Consider the following 27,978-nt stretch of genomic DNA (forward strand, 5'->3'; position numbering starts at 1 on the left):
CCTATTGCAAGAAGATACTAATATCCAAGGTTAAAGTTCATAAGATCTCTAGCTTTTTAGATTGCTGAACTTTCTCTTTCCCATTCTCTTATAGGACTTATCTCTGTGGCCAGTCGTTGAACCCTTACCTTCATATGGTAGAGGGATTGAACTTCCAGGTGAACGATATCGAAGCTTGATAAATGGACACCAGTTAAAGGATGTGGTTATAACAGGCATGATGCATATCTTCTCTACTTCTTTTAATCAAATTTCTAGTAAAACTGAATTGGAGATTTACATGGTTTCTTAGTTGGGGGATCTCATCTTTCCTTTAATTTTCTTCTTCTTTTTCTTTTCATTGATGGAACAGGTAATAATGGAACCATCGATGGTCAGGGTGCCGTTTGGTGGGAGTGGTCCAGTTCTCATTCATTGAACTATAGTCGCCCTCACCTTGTGGAGCTTGAGAACTCCACCGATATTGTCATTTCAAATCTGACTCTCTTGAATTCTCCTGCATGGAACATTCATCCAGTCTATTGCAGGTATGTTTTCTAAGGCTGTGTTTGAATGCCCATTCTTATTGAATACTTGTAATTTGAGTCAACAAGGAGTACATGACCAAACTTTTTCAATCCTGTATGTTTCAATCACTACAATCTTGATTGCAATTTCAAATTCCCAGAATTGCAATTGGGTGTTCGGTTGTCATTATGGATTAAAAGATGCCACCCTGGGCTTACTCATTCCTCTACCATGAATCGAATGAATTGCAATTTAGTTCATTTGAGCATCCAAATACACCCCGAATATGAATTCTTTCCGTTTTTGTAAAATTCATGACTAGAAAATGTATGTTTCTCTGAGAAAGCTGAACATGGTCGAATTCATATTATTTCGATTAATGCAGCAATGTACAGGTTCAGAATGTAATGATCCATGCTCCTTCGGATTCTCCTTATACGAACAGTGTAGTCCCAGGTTGGTGCTAATTCGTTCACTCTCCTCTTACTTGATGTGGAGGATGGTTAGTGACATGCCAATGCTAAAAAACAGAAGAATTCCACATGTTGAGAAAATTAAACAATAACCTCCAGTGAGTATTTTAAAACTGATCATGCTCTTCTTTCTAAGCTAATGATATTCATCATAATTTAGTTTTCTATTTTCCTTTTTACAGGATTGATGGTAACTCATGGAAATGATGCTCCGATCCGAGAGAAAATAGTCACGTGGAAGGGGACCTTACTGAATGTGGAAGGCTATGTGGCAGTTTGTTTGTTTTGAAAACTTTAAATTGACCATTAATTGTCTTGTTGATTGTTGTCTTGATGGATGTTAAATGGGTGAAACATGCACAGATTCAATCATTGGTTGATTATAATATTGTTAGCTTTTGTTGACAAAAACTAGATTTAGCCTCGATTATTGATAAATGATGTTAAAAACCGAATTTAGCCTCAGTTGATGCCAACAAAGGCTAAATCTATCTTTAGTCTCAGTTTTGCCTCAATTATCTAAACTGAGACTACAACTCCCGTGGTTAAAGGCTTTAGCCTCGGTTGTTGAGAACCGAGGTTAAAAATAGATTTAACTTCAATTGGAGGCAACTGAGGCTAAAATTTAAATTTAGTCTCAGTTGGTAACAATGGAGGCTAAAATTTTGATTTAGCCTCATTTCGAGAAAATTGAAGCTAAAAAGGTTCTTTTAGCCTCACTTGAAGAACCGAGGCTATAAAAGTCATTTTAGCCTCGGTTGTTAAAACTGAGGCTAAAACCTTTAGCCACGGGGGTTTCAACCTCGGTTTGGATAACTGAGGCAAAACTGAGGCTAAAGGCTTTAGCCTCAGTTTTTAACCTTTTTAGCCTCAATTTTGAAATGAGGCTAAAGACCCCTTTTCTTGTAATGTCAACAGTCTCCGTCGGCTTGTCTATCATGACCTTTATTTCGGAAGCCGATTGTGTGGTGTCCCTGGTGTGTTGATGTCATCAACTTCTGTGGCCCCTACCATGATGTATATGTTATATCCACACTGTCTATCTGCTTTGTGACATCATTTTAGGATACAGGACGAAAAATGAAGTAGATCCAAAGTTCAAGTGGACCACCCCACAGAAAGCAGTAAGTAGTGGAGACAATGATTCCCACTGTTGAAACCTTCTTAAGGCCCACCATGATGTTTATTTTCCATCTAACTTGTTCATAAGATCACAAAAACCTTGACGGAAATAGCAAATATCAGATTGATCTAAAATTTCAGTGGCCACAAGAAGTTTTCAATGGCAGAAGTTCAATCCCCATGAATTCTATGGTGTAGTTCTCTTGATCTTTAAATCCGTCTGAATTTTTGGGATTATAGCCTAGAACATTCTCGCCAAATGGCTAGACGGTTTGGATGGTAATACATATATCATAGTGGGCCTGTAGAATTTGGTGACGTCAACATTAGGTGAGACCCTAGCCTCACTCGAGACGGTGCGGCCCTTACCGTGGGGCCACCTTGATCTATGAATTATGTATCCGCCATCCAAACGTTTTTCTAGATTATTTTATTATATTATCTGAAAAATGAAACATATCCAATTATCAGGTGGACCGAATTATAGAAGAATTATAGAAAACAGTATCGATTGACGATTAATGACTTAAAATTTTTTGGATGAAGTTGATATTTATTTTTTCATTTCATCCAGGCGGCCTTTTAAAATTATTTGACGGTAAATACACAATACAGAAACATTAAGGTCTGCCTTAAGAAAATTTTAATGGTAGGACAGTCAATCACAACTGTTTCTGTTGGTATGGTACACCTGATAATAAGATCTATTTATTTATTTATTTTTTATTTTTATTTTTTGGATCCTTACTCTTGATCGGGTGGTAGACTCTCAAGAGTTTTAACACCTGGTTAAGGGTTCGGAGTATCCATAGGTGGTGAAATTCCACTAGGGTGAGTGTGTGGGGTGTGTGTGCCTGTATTAAAAAAAAAAAAAAAAAAAAAAAAAAAAAAAAAAAAAAAAGGGGGGGGGGGGGGGTGGTGGATCTATTTTATTTTTAAAATAATGCCCAAAAATGATCTGGAAAAATGGACTGCATGGACACATAATACGTACATCCAAGTAGGCCCTACGGTAAAGGCTTAACTGTCCTGGGTGAGGCTTGAATCTCACCTAATCCGCTTTCCAGAGGCATCTGCACCATTTTCGAAGGTGGCCGGGTTGTTTGTATGCAAGAGTAGGGACACCCAGATCCATAGCTCAACTAGCAGACTGAGTGGAGATACCTCGTTTCAACACTTGAGGTCTTGGTAGGGTCTGCACCATTTTCGAAGGTGGCCAGGTTTACGAAGGTGGCTGGGTTGTTGGTATGCAAGAGTAGGGACACCCAGATCCATAGCTCAACTGGCAGACTGAGTGGAGATACCTCGTTTCAACACTTGAGGTCTACTAACAAGCTAACCCAAAAAAAAAAAAAAAAAAGTAATGCTAGGGGAAGCCGACTACGTGCACCCTAAGTTACTGAGTAAACTCTGTAGGGTCCACCGTGATTTACTAATTCTATCCACTCTGTCCATCCATTTTACCCCATAATTTTAGGGCTTGAACCTATAAATGAAGATATCCAAAGTTCAAGTGGGCCACACCACATGAAACTGTGTGAATTGAACCAATTCATAGGGGCTACGGAAGTTTTGGATAAAGCTTATATTTGTTTTTTTCCCTTCATCCATATTTGTGTGATCTTATGAGCAGGTTGGATGACAAATAAACATCAATGTAGGCCCTAGAAAGGCTTCAATGGTGGAGATCATTAATCCCACTGTTTCCTGTGGTATCATCCACTTGATCTTTGGATATGCCTAAATTTTGGGCTCAACCCCCTAAAATGAGCTGGAAAAATCGGATGGACGGCGTGGATAAACCATGATACATTCACGGTGGGCCCAACATAGTTTATTCAACTCAGTTCGTAATCCAATTTCAACATTCGCCTGCACTAGCGAAACATGTCCCCTCCCCCTCCCGTTTGAATGGACCTGGAGTGATCGCACAAGAAAAACATCTGTGGGCCCACTGTAGGAATAGAAGAGCTAATCTGTTTGAAATTATACAGATTAATGTATTTCTGTATAATGTGGAAACCGAAAATTGCAAAATAATCAGAAATCAGGACAGGCTGAAGCACGTCTGAAACGCTGTCCTTAAAGTGTTATTTATGCCTACTCAAGTGCATTGAGTATGTTGATAGGTTACAGGCAAATAGCTTCTAGGATATGACGAGCCTGGTGTAGGTCTGCGTTCAGCAAACACGAAGGCCCACTAAATGGCACTCAATTATACACTTTCTGGCAGTATTACAATATAAAAGAAAAATCCCAAAGAAGAAGAAAAGAAGAGAAAAAGTGGTTTCGACTTGTGCACAGGTCAGTTCAAATCTTCAGCCACTGGTTTAGTTGAACCGTCCTAGACCACACCGCTAGTCTGTTCTTCAAGCTAAGGTTTAAGTCTTGCTATGTTGCTGGAAACGCTAGAATATTTGAGTAGAGAAGGGCTGATTATCTCAGTTCGTATGGGTTTGCTGGAGTGAGTTGAGATGGTTTGGAAACCCATCCAGGTCCTCCTTTTATAGGCTATGTGGCTAGGGGGTTATGGTCCAGAGACTTAAATTCCATTAAGTCATTTCTGGCTGTTGAAGCAGACACAATCAGATTGGGCCTGGAGGTTCGATTGCAAACCTGGTGCCGTTTTCTAGTTTGGGCTAGAACATGAAGAAGTATCTACACCCACATCGCATCGAGACTAATAAAAACGAAAGCTCTTTTCAGTCCCTCTATTTATACTGAGAGATTTCTCTCCCAATCCTTTAGTCTCTCTGCTAACTAGGCACCCGCCATAGCCACTTAGTCGCACCGCGACTTGCACACATCTCGCTCCAGTTCGCTCAAGGTCGCGAAGGAGCGACCCTCTGCAACACGATGCGGACATGTGAAGTGTAAAGTGCGCCACTAGTGCCTCTATAGCCACACTGCCTCACATGCCCACGCCTTTGCACAGAGACCGAGACCGAGACCGAGCCCAAGCCCGTGCCCGTGCCCGTACCCGCGCGCATGCGGGTGTTCCAGTGCATAAGGTCCATAGTCCACGGACTAGGTAGGTAAATATTATAATACTCCACATCCTTCATATAAACCACAGTTTTTTCTCTTCTCTTTTCCATGTGGGACTATTCTCAAAAATTCACAAAAAAGTGTTTTTTCAAAACAACTTTTATATATTATATATTATTTTATTATTAAAATATATTTTATTAAAATCAATATTTTTGCAACAATCCCCCACTTGATTTTATAAAAATATTTTTTCGGTTAAACAATATTGCCAGAATAATTTGCTTATATGCATAAAGAAAGATATCTTTCGATTTTAATCTTTTCTTAGTGTAAGTATTTCAAAACTCTGTCGAAATAACTAGTAGCCGCAGCTTTGAACCAGTTATTCCTAGATAACAGAATTGGAAATACTACACACATATTAGCTATGTATTTGTTAGAGTTCCCACAATCTTGCTCAGCACAATTAATGGTCATGTGCTTATCCTAATTCATGAATGATCCCGAGAGAAAAACTCCTAACTCTCATGAGAGATGGCACCATCTCTACATTCATATAGGTGAAATCCTTCCAGTGTCTTCGTTACTATAAGATACTTGTCCTTATAGACTGGATTTCATTAAGAGTTCTAAGACTTAACCCTCTATTGTAACGCTCAGCACTTATCTATTATAAATGAGGTTTTATAATTTAGTGCTGAAAACTTTCTACATATCAGTGACTTGTTCTTACCCATTAAACCCAAAATTAGAGATTTTCTAACTTTAGGTTGGGTTACCATCACTGGTGGAACTTTGGTTGAAGAGTTTCAATCCCATCCCTCTAGATGTAGCCTTTACTACCTCTCTCAATAGATGTTTAGTGAAAGGATCAGCCAGGTTATTGCTTGATTTCACATAAGAAATAGCAATGATTCCATCTCGAATCAATTGTCTGACATAATCATGTCGAAGACTAATATGTCTAAACTTACCATTATAAGTGCCGTTATAGGCTCTAGCTAATGTGGCTTCACTATCACAATGTAGTGACACAGCCAATATAGGCTTTACACAGAAAGGAATTTCTAATAGAAGATCCCTTAGCCACTCAGCCTCTTTGCCTGTTATAGCCAGGGCTATAAATTCAGACTCCATAGTCGAATGCGTTATGCAAGTCTGTTTCTTGGATCCTCAAGATACAGCTGCACCTCTGAGGGTGAATACTCATCCTGTAGTAGACTTGTTGTCCCCTGCACTCGATATCCAGCTCGCATCGGTATATCCTTCCAATATGGCAGGAAACTCTGAATAAAATAGTCTTAAGTCTTTGGTTGCTTTTAAGTAACCAAGGACTTTACTTATTGCATTCCAGTGTTCAATACTAGGGTTACTAGTAAACCTACTAAGTTTACTCACAGCATATGCGATATCAGGTCTAGTGCATTGCATAGTATACATAAGACTCCCTATAGCACTCGCATATTCTAATTGTGCAACTATTCTTCCAGTATTTTCTTTTAGCTTAATATTTGGATCAAATGAGATCTTTGCTTCCTTTATATTTAGATGGTTAAACTTGTTTAGTATCTTCTCAATATAATGAGATGGACACAAAGTATAACCCCCATAAAGTTTTTTAACTTTGATATCAAGAATGGTATCAACTTATCCAAGATCCTTCATTTTAAATACGGAAGATAAAAACCTTTTTGTTTCAGTTACACCTTTCATTTTATTACTTATTATTAACATGCCATCAACATACAGACAAATATAACGATGTAACTACCATCTACTTTAGAATATATGCATTTGTCAGCTACATTATTGTTGAGGGTCGAATATTGCATAACAGACCCCGATTACTGCCTGATTTTACGTACACGATAATGCCTAATATTATAATTTAATCGTGTTTTTATTGCAGGATGTAATAAGGAGCTTTGATTGAGAAAGAGTATTAAAAGCATGGATTTAACACTCAAGCATCATCAAGGCATTGGATGGGACTTCATGGGACCAAAATAGAGGATTTAATGCTGGAGATCAGAGAAATTCCAGCCACTCACTTTAAACAGGCCTCAAAGACGTCCATAATGCAAGATCACAGGGTTCTCACCATCTAATCGGCTCCAAACGTTATACATGGCCTAAGGACCATAAATGAACCATACACGGCAAATTTGAACCCTTGGATCTCTATGAAAGTGGCCCAACTGATAGATCAACCCATAAACCATTGATTTTGGGCCCACCTGATCTCTAGATATACCTCAATTTCGGTATCAACCCCTTAAATTAAATGAAAAAGAGGATGGACGGATCAGATTTCTCACATGCATCAAGCTGGGACCCACCATGCGTACGTGGGAGTGCACATGGGCTGTGCACTGGCAGTGCACCGAGCAAAGGAAAAAGGTCAACTTGCGTTTCACCGCAAATTTCCTCCTGCAACAGAGTCCGCCTCTGTTTACAACAGACGAATGAGCTGCCCATCTGATATCTTAGTGTGGGCCACCAACAGGATGATCTAGACCGTCCATTTGTTTCAGAAGGTCAAAACCGACCGTACAAATGAGGTTTTTCCTGATCTATGCTCGCATACACAGGAAAATATCGTTCAAACGCAGGTTGAACAGTAATATGGAAAATCATGTGGACCACACCAAAACTCGACAAAAACTAGTCCATTTCGACCGAAAAATCAAGAGGAATTTCATGGACGGGGTGGATTTCATCAAAAACATCACTACGGGGCCCACCGAACATGTCAGCACGTCCGCGTAAGCCTTACTCGCGTCCAGAAAAACTGAAAATTGCGGGCAGTTGTGGGCCGCCGTCCATGATCGGATCGATGATCCACACCATTCAACCTCTTGAAAGGGTGGTCCTAACCTATCCATGATGTCAGTTTCGAAAGAATTGGACAGTCAGTCGAGCAATCCAAGTTCAAAAGCAGGGTGTTTTCACTCCTTTCTACGCACGCGGCTGTTGCTGCGGAAGTTTTTCACACACGCCGAATCCAGCCTCTCCACCGACTCCTGCTGCCATTATAAAAGGAAAGGAGTGCTGGGAACGGAGAAAATAGAAGAAAAAAGGGAAGCTTGGCTTAGGCTGCGAACGTGAGAGAGACAGGGATTGAGAGTTTGTTTCTTTTTCTTTTTCCTATTATTTTTAATTTAATTTGTTTATTTTATTTTTAAGAGATCTAGCCATCCATGTCTGGTTGAACCTCTTAGCTAGGGCTAAGAGGTGAAGCTTGTAGTCTGATGGGAGAGACTTTGCTTGTGCCTCTTGTTTAGACTGACTGATGTTGATTTTAGTTCAATTAAAGGGATACTTTCAGTTTTTTTTGTTATGGTTTCTTGTGACTGAAATTACAATAGATCTGCGGCTTTGAGTATTTCTTCCTCCTTTTGATGTTTATGACGTCAGGAAGCCCTGTTGTTCACCATCATCTCATGGGCATGGTTGGATGACAGTATCCTTCCTAACCTTCATGCATTGTTGATTGGTTGGTAATTAGTTTAATTCTGTTGTTTGCTTTGTCTCCTGGGCATGGTTTGGTGATGGAATCCATTCTAATTCATATACCTTTCATCTCGTGAAAACTAGATCAAGTAAGTTCAGTTTAATTTCCATGATTCTTGATGCAAGCATAAGATCTCCCTGACCTCTACAAGTGGATCCTCTGAATCCCTAGTTTTCCTCTGAATTTCTTAAGTTTTACATTAATCTCTCACCATCATTCATCAATTTATATTTGATTTAGATTTCATCTTAGGCTAGTTCTATTTCTACCTACGTTCAGGTAACATACAAGTATCAGTTCTTTGAGATTCGACCTCGGTCTCACCGAGTTTATTACTACATCACAACCCTATACTTGAGGAGTGAACAAGTTTTTGGCGCCGTTGCCGGGGACTGACGGTTTCATTTTCTGAAATTAACTAGTTTTAGGATTAGTTTAAGATTAGGATTTTTCTAACTTTAGGTTTAGATTTTTCTGATTTCTAGAAACTAACCTGCTTTCCTGTTTTGTAGAATCCTAATACAAACTTCTAAATTGGTAATCCCTTTCTAAATTCCTCTACTTTTTCTATTTTTAGAATTAGGGTTTGAATTTTAGAAATTTGTTAAATTCTATTGTTTTCCTATTTTTAGGAAATAGTTTGTTTTTAGAAACTAGGTTAGTTATTTCCTTTTTTAAAAATCCTTTCTAATTTTATAAACTAACTCATCTTTCCTTTATGTTATTTTTAGAAACTTTCTAATTTTAGGTTTAGATTTTCTATTTTAGAAACTTTCTAATTTTAGAACTTTCCTTTTTAAAAACTAATCTCTTTTGTTTTCTTTTATAGGATCTTAACATAGGAACTTCACATTTGGTATCATCCTTCTAACTTCTCCTCTTACTTTCTGTACTTTTCTAATTTTAGATTTAGATTTTTCTTTTAACTTTCTATTTTCTAATTTTAGAAATTTTTTCTTTTTTTAGAAACTAACTTTTTATTTTTATTTTTAGTAACTTTCTAATTCTAACTCTTTTAGAATCTAACTTAGTTTCCTAATTTATCTTTAGAAATTCTCTACTTGTAGACTTTTTGTTTAGAAACTAACCTTCCTATTTTATAAGTTTTTAAGATAGAAATTTCTAATTCGGTAAGCTCTTTTTCTACTTTCTATTTTTCAAATCTCTTTTAGGAACTTACTTTCTAGTTTAGGACTTTCCTAATTTATTTTAGAAATTTCCACTTTCTTTTAGGAATTCTTTTTTTTAGAAATCAGTTTACTGCTATCTTTCTTTTTAAGGATTTTTCTTCTCTTTTTAGAATCTAACTTATTTTGTTATATTTTGCAGGTTTTTAACTTAGGGACTCTAATTTGGTAACTTCTTTCCAACCCTCTCTTTCTTTTTAGATTTTCTTTTCCTTTCTTAGGATTAGGTTTCAAATTTGATTGAGGTCTGCGAGTGTTTCATGCCCAAGTGGGCCCGTGACAACACTCGACGTCTCTTGACAGAAGGAGGATTGGTTGAGGGGTTAACTATCCATCGTAGGACTAAACACCACTCGAAATCCCCTAAGTTAATTGAAGTGATAGCTGAAAACCAACCTCTTCTATCCCAACCTAGGGTGGAGGACATTCAGGATGAGAATAAGGTGCATCAAGTACCCCCGCCACGTACTTTACGAGATTATTTATGCCCTCATGCATAATTTTTCTTGAAAATACAGGACATGGACATCAAGCCAGGCATTATCCAACTCCTTCCTAAGTTCCATGGGCTTGAATCTGAAGAACCATATCTACATTTGAAAGAGTTTGATGACATAATAGCCACTTTATATTTTCAAAATGTGTCTGAGGACACAGTCAGGCTGAGACTCTTTCCTTTTTCCTTAAAAGAGAAGGCTAAGACGTGATTACATTCACTACATCATAGATCTATTAGCACATAGAATGATATGCAAAGGGAATTTATAAAGAAATTTTTTCCACATCATAAAATGATTACCCTTAGAAAAGCAATCATGAACTTCACCCAAAAGGCGGATGAAACATTTTACCAATGTTGGGAAAGGTTCAAGGATTTGGTCAGTTCATGCCCACTACATGGCTTTGAAACGTGGTGCGTTATAAATTTTTTCTACGATGGACTGATATCTTCCATGTGCCAAATGGTCAAGACAATGTGTAATGGAGAATTCATTAATAAAAATATTGACGAGGTATGGGATTACCTCAATAGTCTTGCTAAAAAAACACAATCATGGGATTATTACCCAAAATTGAACACCAGGTCTCGGCCGACTCAATTAAAGGAGAAATGTGGATTATATCTCTTGAAAGAAGAGGATGATCTCAAGTGTAAAGTAACTACGCTCATAAGGAAAGTTGAGGCCATGGAAGGAAAGAAGGATAAGGTTAATGAAAGTGTTTGCGGCATCTGTGATTGCAACATTCATACAATTGAAAATTGTCCTACGTACACGCCTTTTGATAAGTGTTGAATGAACAATCCAATGCCATAAATAATTATCAAAGACCTTTCAATGGACCAACATCTAATACGTACAATCCTGGTTGGAAAAATCATTCAAACTTTAGTTGGAGAAATGGACAAACTGCTACTCCTCAAGGTTTCTCCAATCAAAATCCAAATCAGGGAAAACCTTAAGAAGAACCGGTTCAAAATTCCATGTAAGAGCTGACCTAGGCAATGCGAGACTTTATGCAAAAGATGGATTCACGTATGACGGTTATACAAAAGGGGATGCTTTCTGCACAACCGCTCTCCAATCCTAAACCGCAATATGAGCTAAGTGATCCTAGCTCTTCAAATCAAATGGGGCACGCTAAATCCATCACCACTCTTAGGAGTGGGAAGATCATTGATAAAACCCTTCCGGTTAGGCCCGAAATACCTCAAGAACTAGAAGAGGACAATAATGGATCTAGTGAGGCCTCACAAAAATTAGAATCGGAACTTCTAGAAAAATCAGTTGCTCCATTTTCCCAACGGTTGGTTGCTCCAAAACCTCTCTCTAACTCTCAGGATATCCTAGAGGTGTTGAAACAAGTGAAAGTCAACATTCCTTTACTTGATGTTGTAAAACAAATACCTTCATATGCCAAATTCCTGAAAGACTTATGCACGACCAAACGACGGCAGAGTATTTAAAAGAAGATCTTCTTGACCGAGAAAGTGAGTGTCATCCTAAAGCAAGACGTGCCACAGAAATTCAAAGATCCTGGTAGCCCAACCATTTCATGTGTAATCGGGGACCATCGAATTGATCATGTACTTCTTAACTTAGGAGCGAGCGTCAATCCGATTCCCTACTCGGTATACAAATAGTTAGGTTTGGGTGAATTAAAACCCACCCTGACCACACTACAACTTACTGATCGCTCTGTTTATGTACCAAGAGGGATAATTGAGGATGTGTTGGTCCAAGTCGATAGATTTTACTGCCCTGTAGATTTTTTCATCCTGGACACCGAACCCATCAATAACGTGAGCACTCAGATTCCCGTCATTCTTGGTCGCTTATTCCTTGCCACTTCAAGCGCAATTATCAATTGCAGGAATGGTGTCATGACTATGTCCTTTAGGAATATGACATTGGAGTCAAACATCTTTTTTAATAACGGCAGAAACTTAGAGGATGATGACGATTTCCACGACATCAACATGATTGACTCTTTAGTGGAAGATACGACACCTCTGACCTTATCCTCTGACCCTCTAGAGACGTGCCTGGCCTACTTCCATAATTTTGATGATGACATGATTAAGGAGACGTGTGCCTTGCTTGATACTGCACTGGTACTTGAAGTTAACTGGTGGAGGCCACAATTTGAAGAGTTGCCTTAAACTGATGTAGTGCCTCTACCGTCTAACCTCAAACCGCCGAAGCTTGACCTAAAATCTTTGTCCTCTGATTTGAAATATGTTTATTTAGGTCAAGATGAGACATACCCAGTGGTGATCTCTGTCCACCTGGAGAAAGAACAGGAGAGTATGCTCATATCTACTCTCATTGAGCATAAAGGAGCCCTTGGATGGACGATAGCGGACCTCAAGGGAATCGACCCCTTGATTTGTACTCACCACATATATCTTGAGGATAATGCGAAGACCTCTCGGCAATCATAACGTAGACTAAATTCAAACATGAGGGAAGTGGTTAAGACTGAGGTTCTTAAACTATTAGATGTGGGTATCATATACCCCATATCTGATAGTCAATGGGTGAGTCCAACTCAGGTAGTTCCTAAGAAGTCTGGGATCACCATCGTAGCCAATGTCAATAATGAACTCGTGCCAACTAGAGTTACTACTGGTTGGAGAATATACATTGACTATAGGAAGCTGAACACCGTCACGAGGAAAGACCACTTTCCTTTTCCTTTCATTGATCAAATCTTGAAAAGGCTAGCTGGTCATTCCTATTACTGTTTCCTTGACGGGTATTCGGGCTACAATCAGATTGAAATCGCCCCTGAGGATCAGGAAAAGACCACATTTACATGTCCCTACGGCACCTTTGCCTACAGAAGGATGCCATTTAGATTATGTAATGCCCCTGCCACCTTTCAGCGATGTAAGATGAGTATCTTTTCTGACATTGTGGGAAAATATTTAGAGGTCTTCATAGACGATTTCTCTGTTTTTGGTTCATCTTTCAGCAAGTGTTTATTTTTGGTTCATCTTTCAGCAAGTGTTTAGAAAGTCTTAAATGTGTGCTGAAAAGATGTGAAGAGAAGAACTTGGTACTTAATTGGGAGAAGTGTCACTTCATAGTTCATAAGGGAATTGTCCTTGGACATATTATCTCGTCCAAAGAAATCGAGGTGAATAAGGCAAAAATTGATCTTATCTCTAATCTACCTCCACCCAAGAACATACGAGACGTGCAATCCTTTTTAGGACACGCTGGGTTTTACAGAAGATTTATAAAGAACTTTAGTCTCATCTCTCATCCTTTATGTAATCTACTTCAAAAGGATGCACCATACGAGTGGACTGAGCCATGTCAGGAAGCTTTAACTAAGCTTAAGGGCATGTTTACTAGTGCACCGATCATACAACCACCCGACTGGAGCCGTCCTTTTGAGCTTATGTGTGACGCTTCTGATTATGCTCTTGGAGCGGTTCTAGGTCAGAGAAAAGATAAGAGGCCCTACGTCATTCATTACGTGAATAGGACTTTAAATCCTGCCCAAGTGAACTACTCGACTACGAAAAATGAACTCTTAGCCGTAGTGTTCGCCTTGGACAAATTTAGGTCCTACTTGATCAGATCTAAGATCATTATCTGTACAAATCATACGGCACTTAAGTATCTTCTTTCTAAGAATGATTCTACGCCCCGCCTGATATGATGGATCCTTCTACTCCAAGATTTTAATTTAGAGATTAAAGATAAAAAAGGGAGTAGAGAACGTAGTGGCCGACCACCTTTCTCGCCTTAATACCTCTGATTCCTCTGAGGCGACCCATATCAATGACATGTTCCCTGATGAACAACTGTTCAGAGTCTCCCATTCACCTTAGCTCGCTGATATTGCTAATTATCTTGCTACAGGTTCCATACCGACGCATTGGACTGCACAAGATAAGAAGAAATTCTCTACCAAGGTGCGCAACTTTTTCTGGGATGATCCATATTTATTCAAATATTGCCCAGACCAAATTCTAAAGAGATGTGTGCCAGCTGACGAGTATCAGAGTGTCATCTCCTTCTGTCATTCACAGGCCTGTGGTGGTCACTTTTCTACTAAAAAGACCACGGCCAAGATTTCAAAGTATGGCTTTTATTGGCCCACTATGTTCAGGGACACTCATGAGTTTTGTAAGGCTTGTGAGCATTGTAAAAAATTGGGAGCATTGTCCCATCAAAATATGATGCCTTTAAACCCCATCCTTATCATAGAAGCATTTGACTGCTAGGGCATCGATTTCATAGGACTATTCCCCCAATCATTTGAAAATTTGTATATTTTACTCGCAGTAGATTGTGTCACTAAATGGGTCGAATCAATTCCGTGCCAAAATAATGACCATCACACGGTCATTAAATTCTTAAAAGAGAACATCCTTTCGCGGTTCGGGACGCCTCGAGCCATCATCAGTGATGGGGGCTCACACTTTTGTAATAGACCATTCGAGAGCTTAATGAAGAAATACGGTATCTCTCATAAGGTGAGCACCCCATACCATCCATTGACAAGTGGACAAGCTGAGATTTCCAATGAGGAGATCAAACATATCCTAGAGAAAATGGTTAACCCTGATCGTAAGGATTGGTCAATCCGATTGACCGATGCCTTATGGGCATACTGTACTGCTTTTAAAGCCCCTATTGGAACGTCTCCCTTTAGACTTGTCTATGGGAAGCTTGTCACTTGCCTGTGGAGTTGGAACATAAAGCGTACTGGGCGATCAAAAATCTAAATTTCAATCTGGACAACGCTGGCTCGCTACGTAAACTTCAATTAAATGAACTTGAAGAAATCCGGAACGATGTGTACGAGAACTCGAGAATTTATAAAGATAGAATGAAAGCGTTTCATGACCAACGTATTCTATGAAAATCATTCACACCTGGTCAGAAAGTCTTTTTGTATAATTCTCGATTACATCTCTTTCCAGGTAAGCTTCGATCTCGTTGGACTGGCCCTTACATTGTGGTCACTGCGTATCCTCATGGGGCCGTTGAGATAAGAGATCCTGACAATGGCAAGGAGTTTAAAGTAAATGGACATCACTTAAAGCCATTTGTCGAGAAATTTGATTCAGAGGACATGTCCATACCTCTAACTGATCCTGTTTAGCAGGATTGATCTCCTAGTCTGATGGAGGTATAGGTAGGTTTCCTGTTTTCATAGGACTAGGATAGTTTCCTTTATGCTGTTTTAGGATAGACAGTAAACTTAGCGCTCCTGGGAGCCAACCCAGCTTTTCATTATGTTTCATTTTCCTAGTTAGTTAGTTCAATGTTTGTGGGTAACATTGCTGCAAACCCTCACGAGACAACAACTCGTCCACTAGGGGCAACTTAGGGGTTTAAAAGCTTGTTGCATACGCTAAATGCAATCGAGAACACCTGCGAAAGTGGTGTAGGTAGGATTTTATTTTTGTTATTTTTATTTTACTTCTATTGGTTTCTCTCTTGTGCTGACCCACTCTTAAGTAGATATTTTTGAAAAGTCTCTTGATTTCTTCCTCTAGGTACTATCTTCCCATCACTTCTCATTTACTTTTGTTGTCCCATGTGCAATGCATGCTCATATCTTTTACATTAAGGACAATGTAGATTTTAGGTTGGGGAGGTTTTTTAAAAGATTTCAAATTAATGAAAAATTGTAAAATTTTTAATATTTTTGGATTTCTTGTGAATTAAGTGTTTTGTCCATTAAGGACTTGGAATTTCTACTGTTTTGGTAATTTAAGACCTTGGTTCGATTCATTAGATTTCTAGTTAAGTTTGAATTGTTAACCAAATTAGAATTAAAACATTGATTGAGTTAGTTAGTGTCACATCTCGCTTTCAATTAAGGTTTTTTGTATTAAATTAACTTGGTTCCTCTGGGAACCCTAGAAAATTGAAAGGATTCGTAATCTTCACCATATTTGTCCCATGGTGAAGGTTCAATTTCCCAAAGAAGCCGACAGAAAGGGGTGGGCAATGGTATAGTTTATCTCAGCTAATTTTTTGGATTCTTTTAATTTTTAAAAAAGGAAATTTAGATAGGTTTTGGTTAAGTTTTGGTTGTATGAATTTCTTATTGGTTACCAATGATATAAAAATAGAGAAGTGAATTTTAATAAGATAATGAGATTAACTTACCCCATGGAAAAGTTTAGAATTGGGAAATTGGGATTAATTCTTTGCTCCTATGAAGTTATCGTGCCCGGTCCGGAAAGTAAGCCCAAATTCTAACATAGTTCTAGGTGGATTTTTTTCAAAATCATTCAATTTTAAGAAATTTTGTAATTTCAATCCTATGATCCGATTTGACTTTCAAAGCATTGGGCGCATGAAATGAACGACTTGGATTGATGCAACGGTTTTTTTGATTTTCGTATGATAATCTTAATATTATAATTTAATTGTGTTTTGGTAGGAGTAATAAGGACTTTGATTAGAAAGAGATTAAAACATATTTAAATAAGATCCCAACATTCGCTATGGGACCAAATGGGTTTGGGAGTGGAGAAATTCCACCCCATTTAAACGCCTAAAGACACCATAATGCAAATATTTTAATTAATTGGTTAAATGTTATAAAGCCCGAGGAAAAAGGTAAAAAATTTTTAACCCTTCGATCCGGGTGGCCCCCGATAGATAACCCCTTAAATTAAATGAAAAAGAGGATGGACGGATCAGATTTCTCACATGCATCAAGTTGGGGCCCACCGTGCGTACGTGGGAGTGCACATGGGCTGTGCACTCGCAGTGCACCGAGCAAAGGAAAAAGGTCAACTTGCGTTTGACCGCAAATTTCCGCCCGCAACAGAGTCCGCCTCTGTTTACAACAGACGAACGAGCTGCCCATTTGAGATCTTAGTGTGGGCCACCAACAGGATGATCTGGACCGTCCATTTGTTTCAGAAGGTCAAACCGACCGTACGCATGAGGTTTTTCCTGATCTATGCTCGCATACACAGGAAAATACCATTCAAACGCAGGTTGAACGGCAATATGGAAAATCATGTGGACCACACCAAAACTCGACAAAAACTAGTCCATTCCAACCGAAAAAACGAGAGGAATCTAATGGATGGGGTGGATTTCATCAAAAACATCACTACGGGGCCCACCGAACACGTCAGCACGTCCGCGTAAGCCTTACGCGCATCCGAGAAAACTGAAAATTACGGGCAGTTACGGGCCGCCGTCCGTGATCGGATCGATGATCCACACCATTCAACCTCTTGAAAGGGTGGTCCTAACTCTATCCATGATGTCAATTTCGAAAGAATTGGACAGTCAGTTGAGCAATCCAAGTTCAAAAGCAGGGTGTTTTCACTCCTTTTTGCACACGCGGCTGTTGCTGCGGAAGTTTTTCACGCACACCGAATCCAGCCTCTCCACCGACTCCTGCTGCTGTTATAAAAGGAAAGGAGTACTGGGAACGGAGAAAAGAGAAGAAGAAAGGGAAGCTTGGCTTAGGCTGCGAACGTGAGAGAGACAGGGATTGAGAGTTTGTTTCTTTTTCTTTTTCCTATTATTTTTATTTTATTTTGTTTATTTTATTTTTAAGAGAACTAGCCATCCATGTCTGGCTGAACCTCTTAGCTAGGCTAAGAGGTGAAGCTTGTAGTCTGATGGGAGAGACTTTGCTTGTGCCTCTTGTTTAGACTGACTAATGTTGATTTTAGTTCAATTAAAGGGATACTTTCAGTTTTTTTTTTATGGTTTCTTGTGACTAAAATTACAATAGATCTGCAATGGCTTTGAGTATTTCTTCCTCCTTTTGATGTTTATGACGTCAGGAAGCCCTGTTGTTCACCATCGTCTCATGGGCATGGACGGATGATAGTATCCTTCCTAACCTTCATGCATTGTTGACTGGTTGATAATTAGTTTAATTCTGTTGTTTGCTTTGTCTCCTGAGCATGGTTTGGTAATGGAATCCATTCTAATTCATATACCTTTCATCTCGTGAAAACTAGATCAAGTAAGTACAGTTTAATTTTCATGATTCTTGATGCAGGCATAAGATCTCCCTGACCTCTACAAGTGGATCCTCTGAATCCCTAATTTCCTTCCTCAGAATTTCTTAAGTTTTACATTAATCTCTCACCATCATTCATCAATTTATATTTGATTTAGATTTCATCTTAGGCTAGTTCTATTTCTACCTAGTTTCAGGTAATATATAAGTATCAATCCCTTGGGATTCGACCTCGGTCTCACCGAGTTTATTACTACATCACAACCCTATACTTGGGGAGTGAACAATTATGCATGAAACCATGAGAAAGTATTTTGAAATCAAACTTCTCTTGCCTCTAAATGCCACTGTTTTGGCGCCAAAAACTTGATGTTTTATTTTTAAACCAATCTGATTTAAATGATTTTAAACTCGCAAGTATACGAATCAGATGTAAATATGGTACGTATTACGAGATCGTTCCCACGAGGACTGGTTGTCACAATTTATATCTACAATTCTTCTTAACTAATCCAATAAATAATTGAGCAAACTACTAACACAAATATACGGAAAATAATTGAGAATAATGAGGAAAATTCAATCAAGGAGAAGACTAGGACTTCCGAATCCACCTCTAATTATCCTAACCCTTGTTTTACCAGTTGATTCACCCTATTCAGATTGATATAAATTAAATAAATCACAAACTATGTCCTTGGTCGGGCACACAGAATGTATAATCCCTTAAAGCATATGGATCACATCTTTCCATCTATGGTTAGACATGAAGAGATGTAGATTCCTGTTTCTTCCTCTATAGGAAACCTGTTCATGGTCAGACACAAGCACCTAGAATAATATTCCAAACAACATCCATAACTAGACTTTGGTTAAGCTCATAGCATAGAGAAGTACAGAAATTCCAGTCAAGCACACTAGAGAAAGAAGCAAATCAATCGAGTTAAGATTAAATCAACAAACAAGGATCATTCAAGTTAGAGGCTTCATCTCAGCCCTAGCTAAGGAATTTAGCTATCCATGTGATCAATTAGAAAGCAAGAAAAATAAAATTGATGAAATAAAAACATCCTTCTCTCCTCTTTCTTCTCTTTTCTTCTCTTTTTCTTCTCTGGATCTGTTCCCTGGCTCCCCTTTCTTCTCTTCTGCTTTCTTCTCTCCAAAAACCACCTCTCCCTTCTGCTGATCTCCTTCTTTTATAGCTGTTAGGTGCGGTGGAGAGCTGGACAGCTATTTACGCAGCAACAGCGGAAGATCTTCCGCAACAGAGTGCATACTCCTTTTCGCAGCCAAGTTCAGATGCAAAACAGATATTCTTTCCTCGCTCAGTTTCCAAATAAATACCGTCCCTTAGGACGTTTTTGAGTTCTCTACATGATGGACGGATCAGATCTTCTATCTGATCAAATATGGTGGGCCACAACCGCTGTAAAAGTCGGACAGCGTCCGGGCGTCTTCTTTCGCACTAACCGCGCTGTGACATTGGTGGGGCCCACTTCGTTGCTATATTGATAAATCCAAGCCGTCCATTGGATGCAAGATGAAATTTTGGTCGAGCATGGATGGTTTTCACTGTCTGTTGATGCAGCCCACGTGATTTCGCTTCTTGCCATCCATTCTGCTTTTGAACGGTTGAAAACCGATCTCTGCTGTCATCTGAAATACTGCCACCTAGGTGATGGTAATATAGGCCATTATGGTCTGATAGACGGTCAAGATTGGACCTACGAATCATGATTGTGGCCCACAACAGGGAACTGCAAGTCCCTGTTTTCATGCAAGAAGAAACGGAAATTTTCATTTTAAGTCGGTGGTGTCAGAGGACCCATGATCGAATTCTAATTGGAAATCCATGCCGTCCATTATAATTTACTCGAAATTTCAGTTGGAAATGACTGCTTTTGGATTGCTTTTGATGCGGTCCACCTGATTTTCTGCTCTACCGTCCGTCTTGCGTTTGATGGTGGAAATCGTGTGATCGCATGTATGAGGCCAAAATGCCACCTAGGCGAGGGTCTTCCCTACCCAAGAGGCACAGTGGACGGTTAAAATCTTGTGAAATGATGATTTTTGGGCCCCACTACTGAAACCGACGCCGGACAGCATTAACGCTGTTGCGTTTTTAGAAATTTTTTTTTTTTTTGTTTGTATTTTGTCGGTCAGCGCCTGCTGACCGACTTTGAGTGCATGGGTGCACGGCTGGTGTGCGTCCGCACTATGTGCATGCAGTGCACATGTGAGGTCCATCATGATGTATGTACAAAATCTCCTCCATCCATATGGTTCTCCATATAATTTAAGGTGTTGAGACCAAAGATGAGGCATATCCAGCTTGCAGGTGGACCCCAAACTGGAAATTAATGGGCTGATCTGGCTGTTGGGCCACTTATCGAGATATGAAATGGTTGAAATTTTATGTGTACGGTTTATTTATGCCCCCCATCCCATGTATGAAGTTTCGAGTCAATCGGATGGCGAAAACCATGTGATCTTGCATTCCGAACTATTTTCGGGTCGTTTTAACGTGAACGGCTTGATTTCCTCGGATCCCTGGCATGTAAATTCTTCAGTCTTAGTTCTCTGGAGTGCGTCCCTTACTCTGGTGACTTCGGAGTGTCAAATCCATGCTTGTAATACTCTTTTTCCATCAACGCTCCTGATTTCATCCTGCAACAAAAATATAATTAAAATATTCCATTAAGCATTATCATGTACGTAAAATCATACAATAATTAGGGTCTGCTATGCAATATTCGACCCTCATCATCTACATACTTTGTTTTCATTTCCTGGTAAAACGAATCCTTAAGGTTGTTTCATATATACCTCCTCGTTGAGGTTACCATTCAAGAATGCGGTCTTTACATCCATTTGGTGGATGTGAAGATGATATATTGAAGCTAGTGCAAATAATATCCTAATGGGTGTTATCCTAGCTATAGGAGAGTATGTGTCAAAGTAATATATCCCTTCTTTTTGTCTAAAACCCTTAACTACTATTCGAGCTTTGAAGGTTTGGATAGTCCTATCAGTGTGATATTTCTTCCTAAATACCCACTTACAACATATGGGTCTAGAACCTGGAGGTAAGTTAACTAGTTCCCATGTTTAATTTGATAGTATAGATTCCATTTCATCGTTTATAGCTTCTTTCCAAAAAGCTGAGTCTCTAGAGGATATGACCTCTTTATATGTTTTAGGATCATCTTCTATAGTTATTACTATAGGTATTTTTCTTATAACATTTTCTATCTCCTTCTACAAGATGGAAAATGACACATTGTGAGTTTATATAGTCATCTCCTAGACTCTTCTCTATTCTTGTCCTTTGACTCCTACGAGGCTCAATAGGAGCTTCCACTATCTGTGAAGTTGTGCTATCTGGTTCTCTATTAGGAGTTTGGATTTCATTATCCTTTGACTCCAAGGATAGTAAGTTCTCAAAGAACTTAACATCTCTTGATTCTATTGTTGTATTAGACTCTATGTCTAGAAGTCTATAAGCTTTACTATTTTATGCATACCCTACGAAGGCGCACTTAATAGCTTTTGGTCCTAACTTAGTTCTTTTTGGATTACGGGTTCTGTAGTATGCAAGACACCCCCACACTTTTAGATATTTTAGGTTAGATTTTCTACCTCTCCATGTTTTATATGGAGATATTTTATATTTTTTAGATGGAATTCTATTTATTATATGGCATGCTGCAAGCAGTGCCTCTCCCCATAGATTTAGTGGTAACTTTGCTCTTATCAGCATTGAGTTGACCATTTCTACTAATGTTCTATTCTTCCTTTCAGCTATACCATTTTTTTGAGGTATGTATGGCGTTGTTTATTGATGTATCAATCCATGTTCTTCACAGAAGTTATCGAATTCATTGGAGAAGTATTCTCCTCCTCTATCGCTATGGAGAATTTTTATTTTCTTATTCAGTTAATTCTCTACTTCTGCTTTATATATTTTAAACATGTTTAATGCTTCATCTTTGCTCTTTAATAGATACACATACACATACCTAGAGTATTCATCTATAAAATTTATGAAGTACCGTTTACCTCCACGAGTAAGAATACCGTTTAACTCACAGATATCACTGTGCACAAGATCCAATACTTGAGACGATCTTTCAACACTTGGAAAATGTTTCTTTGTCATTTTGGATCTTATGCACACTTCACATTTTTCAGTTTCATTATCTGTGTATGAGATTAAACCATTCTTAGCTATGAACTTCAAAGTACTATACCCTATATGGGTTAATCTATCATGCCACAGTTTAGTGGATTCAACCATATACATAGAAGTGCTACTTTCATTCAGAGAAAACTTAACCATTCCGTTACAAGTATATCTCTTTCTGATAAAATTTTCATTTTTGGACAGAATCAGTTTACTTGACTCATACACCACCCGTATGCCAGGTTTTCCCAGAAGATCCCCAGAAACTAAGTTTCGCCTTATGTCTGCGACGTGCAGTACATTAGATAGAATCACTTTCTTTCCAGAGGTGAATATCAGTTCGACAGTCCCTTTGCCGACGACCTTCTATTGGACTTCATTACCCATTTGGACTTCTTAACCATCGGTCAATTCCTCATAGGTTTTGAAGGCTAATTTGTCATAGCACACATGTACAGTAGCGGAAGTATCATACCACTAACTTGGAACTTTGCCTTAGATGGTATTCACCTCAGTGATCATAGCCACGATATCGCCTTCTTCTATTGCATTTATCTCTTTTTTAGATTTTCGATAACGGCATACTCGAGCATGGTGCCCGATTTTTCCACAGACATGGCATGGGCCCTTGAACTTTCCATTCTTCTGTTGGGTGTTCTTTTAAAATTGTTCTTGATTAGGTTTCAAGGAATCGTCCTTCTCGAGATGTTTGTTATTAGTGTTTTCTACAGCATATACCTTGGACGAGGTATTCACGTTATCATTTTTTCTATCGCAGTTACGGGATTCTTCCTCAATCTTGAGGTGTTTCTGGATTTGTTCCAGTGTATAGTCCTCGGTTTTATGCAGCAACTTCTTTCTATAGTCTTTCCACATCGGTGGCAATTTGATGATTATAGCCCCGACTTGGAATGATTCAGGAAGATCGATTTTTATCGCTTTTATTTTGTTTACTATTAGCTACAGTTCTTGGATTTGGGGCAGCAGCGTTTTATTATCTACCATGCTGAAGTCAAAATACTTAGCGATGAGAAACTTGTTGGTACCTTTTTCTTCAGCCTTGTATTTGAATTCTAAAGCGGCCTAGATCTCCTTTGCTGATGATGTCTGTTGGTACAGATCATACAGGCAGTTGGAGAGAGCGTTCAGAATGTGTCCTCGATATAAGAGTTCGTCTTCGGCTCTTTTGGTGCGAACAGCTACTTGTTCAGGTGTGTCGTTGTCAGATGCTTCAGGTAGTGCTTGCAAATTTAGATCTAATATGTAATAGATCTTCAGCGCCGTCAGGAGAAATTTCAGCTTATCTTGTCATCTTGTAAAATTGGTTCCATCGAACCGATCAAAACGTATCAAGTCCTGATTCATCAACTTGATGGATGAAACACTGTCGGCTTCCATCAGTAAAACAATGCTTTAAGATTGTTTGAAATTATACAGATTAATGTATTTCTGTATAATGTGGAAACCGAAAATTGCAAAATAATTGGAAATCAGGACAGGCTGAAGCACGTCTGAAACGCTGTCCTTAAAGCGTCATTTGCCCCTACTCAAGTGAATTGAGTATGCTGATAGGTTACAGGCAAATAGCTTTCAGGATACGACGAGCCTGGTGTGGGTCTGCGTTCAGCAAACACGAAGGCCCACCAAATGGAACTCAATTACACACTTTCTGGCGGTAATACAGTATAAAAGAAAAATCCCAAAGAAGAAGAAAAGAAGAGAAAAAGTGGTTTCGACTTCTGCACAAGTCAGTTCAAATCTTCAGCCACTGGTTCAATTGAACCGTCCTAGACCACACCGTTGGTCTGTTCTTCAAGCTAAGGTTTAAGCCTTGCTATGTTGCTAGAAACACTAGAATATTTGAGTGGAGAAGAGCTGACTGTCTCAGTTCGTATGGGTTTGCTGGAGTGAGTTGAGATGGTTTGGAAACCCATCCAGGTCCTCCTTTTATAAGCTATGGTGGCTAGGGGGTTATGGTCCAGAAACTTAAATTCCATTAAGCCATTTTTGGCTGTTGGAAAACTAGCCGTTTTCTGACTATTGTGCATGGGCCATTAAGCTGCTGCATGCTGACTGTTGTGAGACAACAGTTAGCCATTTTCTAGCTGAAGTGCAAAGTGCGCCACTAGCGCCTCTACAGCTACACTGCCTCACATGCCCACGCCTTCATACTAAGACCGAGACCGAGACCGTGCTCGAGCCCGTGCCCGTGCCCGAGCTCGAGCACGAGTACTGGAACACGTAAGGTTTATAGTCCACGGACTAGGTAGGTAAATATTATAATACTCTACATCCTTTATATAAAGCACAGTTTTTCTCTTCTCTTTTCCATGTGGGACTATTTCCAAAAACCCACAAAAAAGTGTTTTTTCAAAACAACTTTTATATATTATATATTATTTTATTATTAAAATATATTTTATTAAAATCAATATTTTTGCAACATAATCACCGTAGCATTACTCAATCTAGAACATTGATATGTTGTGTCCTGCCATGTCTACTGCTCAAAATTTTCTCTGAAAGAACAATCTGAACCTTCGAATTTGTTGCATATGCCTAAATTTATATAGTTGATCATGACGCTGGAAGAGGATTAGCTGCTGCACCACACACCAGCGTCCTTGCTGGTGTATGTACGCATGCAGAAGAGCCCCGCAGTCCTCGTTCCTTAATGGAATGAACTATGGAAAGAAGATCAAAGTTCTGTGGGGCCCATCATAATGTATTTATTATATCTACACCATCGGCGAGATCATCTTACCACCCTATCAGATAATAGAATCACTATAGTAGGCGGTAGAAAAGGTAGAGCAGCAATGAAAGAGAATGGGAGATGAGAAGTTGGAGCCGGTAGAACTGGAATATTGCAGATCGGTTCCCCATAGTTCAAGTGGCAATGTATTGAATCAAGCAGGTCCATCCATCCAGTGGCCCCTACTTTGAATAGATAATGTTTCCAAACATACAATCATCTAATCATCCTTTACTTCTGAAATGGACGGATGCGAGCTGAAAATAGATCATTCCCAAACAATAATTAATGGGAATTAGAACATGAGCCAACCACGATCATTCTCAATGGATATTTGTAGTCGTTCAAACTCAGCTAATAGAATTGCTGTGGATGAGACGCGCATTGGATCATGCTTTATGGATGATCCTAATCGCTGATTTCATGTGGTGGATGTTAGTGTTGATTTTTCATCTCAATGTGTAAAATTCAACTATTTATATTAATGATTCAAACCACCCAATCACCATCAGCTATGAATTGTGGGACATCCACTGCAAGAAATAATATGGAGTGCTCTAGTCAAATCGTCTCTTCATGTGCGGCCCTATGGTATGACTAAGTACTGCAGACGAGATCATTGGAAATTTATACAAGTTTTAGAATGAGGTTTCATATTCTCTTCCCTTTCCATACTAAGGAAGAAGAGACGCATATTTTCCAACTATCTTTCTTTCTTCTTTATCTCTTCAATTCCCTCTCTCAAGCAGAGCAGTTATACGATGAGTTCTGCTACTCTATCTGCTCAGTAGCTTCTTTTTTTTTTTTTTTGATAGAGACGGTTTGTACATTTGGGCACCCCAAGGCAAAAAACAGGTGCTTATCCTGAGAAACTAACTGCACACAGAAAGCAAACCTTTACAAGGACTTAATCGAACCGAGACCAACCTTATTGAGAAAAATAGAACCTCTGACCTGATGGGGAAGATCTACATACATATCGAAATAAGAAAAGGATTGGGAACCACTCCCATGCCGGGCCAGGAGATCAGCCGGAGAATTTCCTTCCCTCAGGACATGCACGAATATAACATGACCCCACGTTCGCAGCTGGTTAATCTTGAAGATCCAAGCTTTCCATTTCCAACCTGGCTTAATCACACCATTGAGCATATCAATCACTTGTCTAGAGTTGGATTCAATAATGATATGGGACATGCCACTTGAGCGAGCATGGAATAGGCCATCGTGAACCGCACATAACTCTGCCACTGTGTTCGTTCCAATACCATAGCCTACCGAAAAAGTATCATCTTGACCAATTCCGCCCGCATCAGATCTACCCGGATTTCCACGAGCGGAACCATCCACATTTACCTTAATCCAAGCATGCGGAGGCCTCTCCCACTTCACTACGAAGGCTCGTCCCCCAAAATCAATACCAGAATGCACCTGAGATAACTGCTAACGGTACTATCTACCCACGACAGGTTTACAGTCACCCGCCGTTGAGCCAGAAATATGAGCCATCCACTACCTGATTTTACCAGAAACTGACTCTGCGGACACCACTGCCGAATCAAAAGTTGCTGCATTTTGAGCTTTCCAAATCTCTCAAAAGATGATGCAAGGCGTAAGCATCTGGATTAGACTTCTCCTTGGCTTCGACAAGACCACCACCCACCACTGTTGAAGCCGAGCTTCAATCGACATAGCCTCCATGACAGCAATCTGAAAATCCCTACCAATCTCATACCACACTCACTGTGCTACCTTGCTTGAAACGAATAAATGAAGAGCCAATTCCTGTGCATGAATAGGGGGAACTTGAGAACCTCGCAAGGTGCAGTAGACGGTAATACAACTTTTGAAACTAATCTCAATTTGCATAGAGTAAAAGAACTTTGGATATTCAACTTGCTTTGTTTTAAAAAATTGAAATAGAACTTCAGCATCAAATTGTTTTATTGCATTCAGCTTTTTTGTTTGTAAGTACTTCTTATCTACCATATTATGTTCAACATATTGTCGATCGCCATCTTGTCTATGCATTAAATCAAATGTTGCTTTTAGCTTTATACTCGATCTATCATTGTCATCAACTGCCATTACTTGAGCTACAAAAAGTTTTTATTATGAATCTTACTAAATGGGATTCTTTTGGAGATCCAATAATTATATGATTAAGATCACTTTTAAAATTAGTAATTTGATATTTACCGTTAACTCCCAATCTAATGATCATGTATGTCTCATAAATTGTTTTTGTTTCATCACGTTGTTGCTTCACATTTATGTTGCGTTTATCAAATGATCGTCTATCTTCTCTAAAGCACACAAATTTTTTCATTTTCAATTCTCTCGTCTTCTGGTCTATATATACTTCTACTGTTAATTCAAACACTAAAACAGACTTCCATTTATAACTATTGTAAAACTCGCATGTATCTTTCTCAGTTTCAAATTCCATATGAATTTTTAGATTCGATTCCTTTTTATTCTTTCCTAAATCACCGCTAGATGTATTAGAGCTTCTTAATTCATTTATTTCCATATTTGATTCAATGTTTATATGAGGTCGTAAGTGAGACATGTCCTCCACGTCACATGGTGTACATGATTTGAACAAATGTGTACTTTCCATTGACCTAGAAGGTAAAAAACAATGTTTGAAAATAAATGATATACTTTACAACAATAATCTAATTAAGAACTACTAAAATCATGTGTAACAAAAATGACCATCGACTCAAGCGAATGTCGTGGGCCAAATACAATTACGAAACAATATTGTG

The 27,978-nt window shown here is 38.9% G+C and overlaps 1 protein-coding gene and 1 non-coding gene across 2 annotated transcripts in view; one reads left to right on the plus strand and one right to left on the minus strand.

Moving 5' to 3' along the window:
* Positions 1 to 27,978, plus strand: part of LOC131220206 (uncharacterized) — a 32,250-nt gene that overhangs the window by 2,082 nt on the left and 2,190 nt on the right. The window contains exons 4-7 of the mRNA XM_058215169.1: positions 95 to 215; positions 353 to 527; positions 893 to 963; positions 1,163 to 1,254. Coding sequence (XP_058071152.1) covers positions 95 to 215; positions 353 to 527; positions 893 to 963; positions 1,163 to 1,254 — 459 coding nt within the window. The remainder of the gene's footprint in view (positions 1 to 94; positions 216 to 352; positions 528 to 892; positions 964 to 1,162; positions 1,255 to 27,978) is intronic.
* Positions 10,592 to 10,698, minus strand: LOC131222053 (small nucleolar RNA R71). Its single transcript, XR_009159761.1, has one exon. It is a non-coding gene; the product is annotated as a small nucleolar RNA R71 (small nucleolar RNA).

Source organism: Magnolia sinica, chromosome 12, assembly GCF_029962835.1.
Source record: "Magnolia sinica isolate HGM2019 chromosome 12, MsV1, whole genome shotgun sequence".
Classification (NCBI taxonomy): domain Eukaryota; kingdom Viridiplantae; phylum Streptophyta; class Magnoliopsida; order Magnoliales; family Magnoliaceae; genus Magnolia; species Magnolia sinica.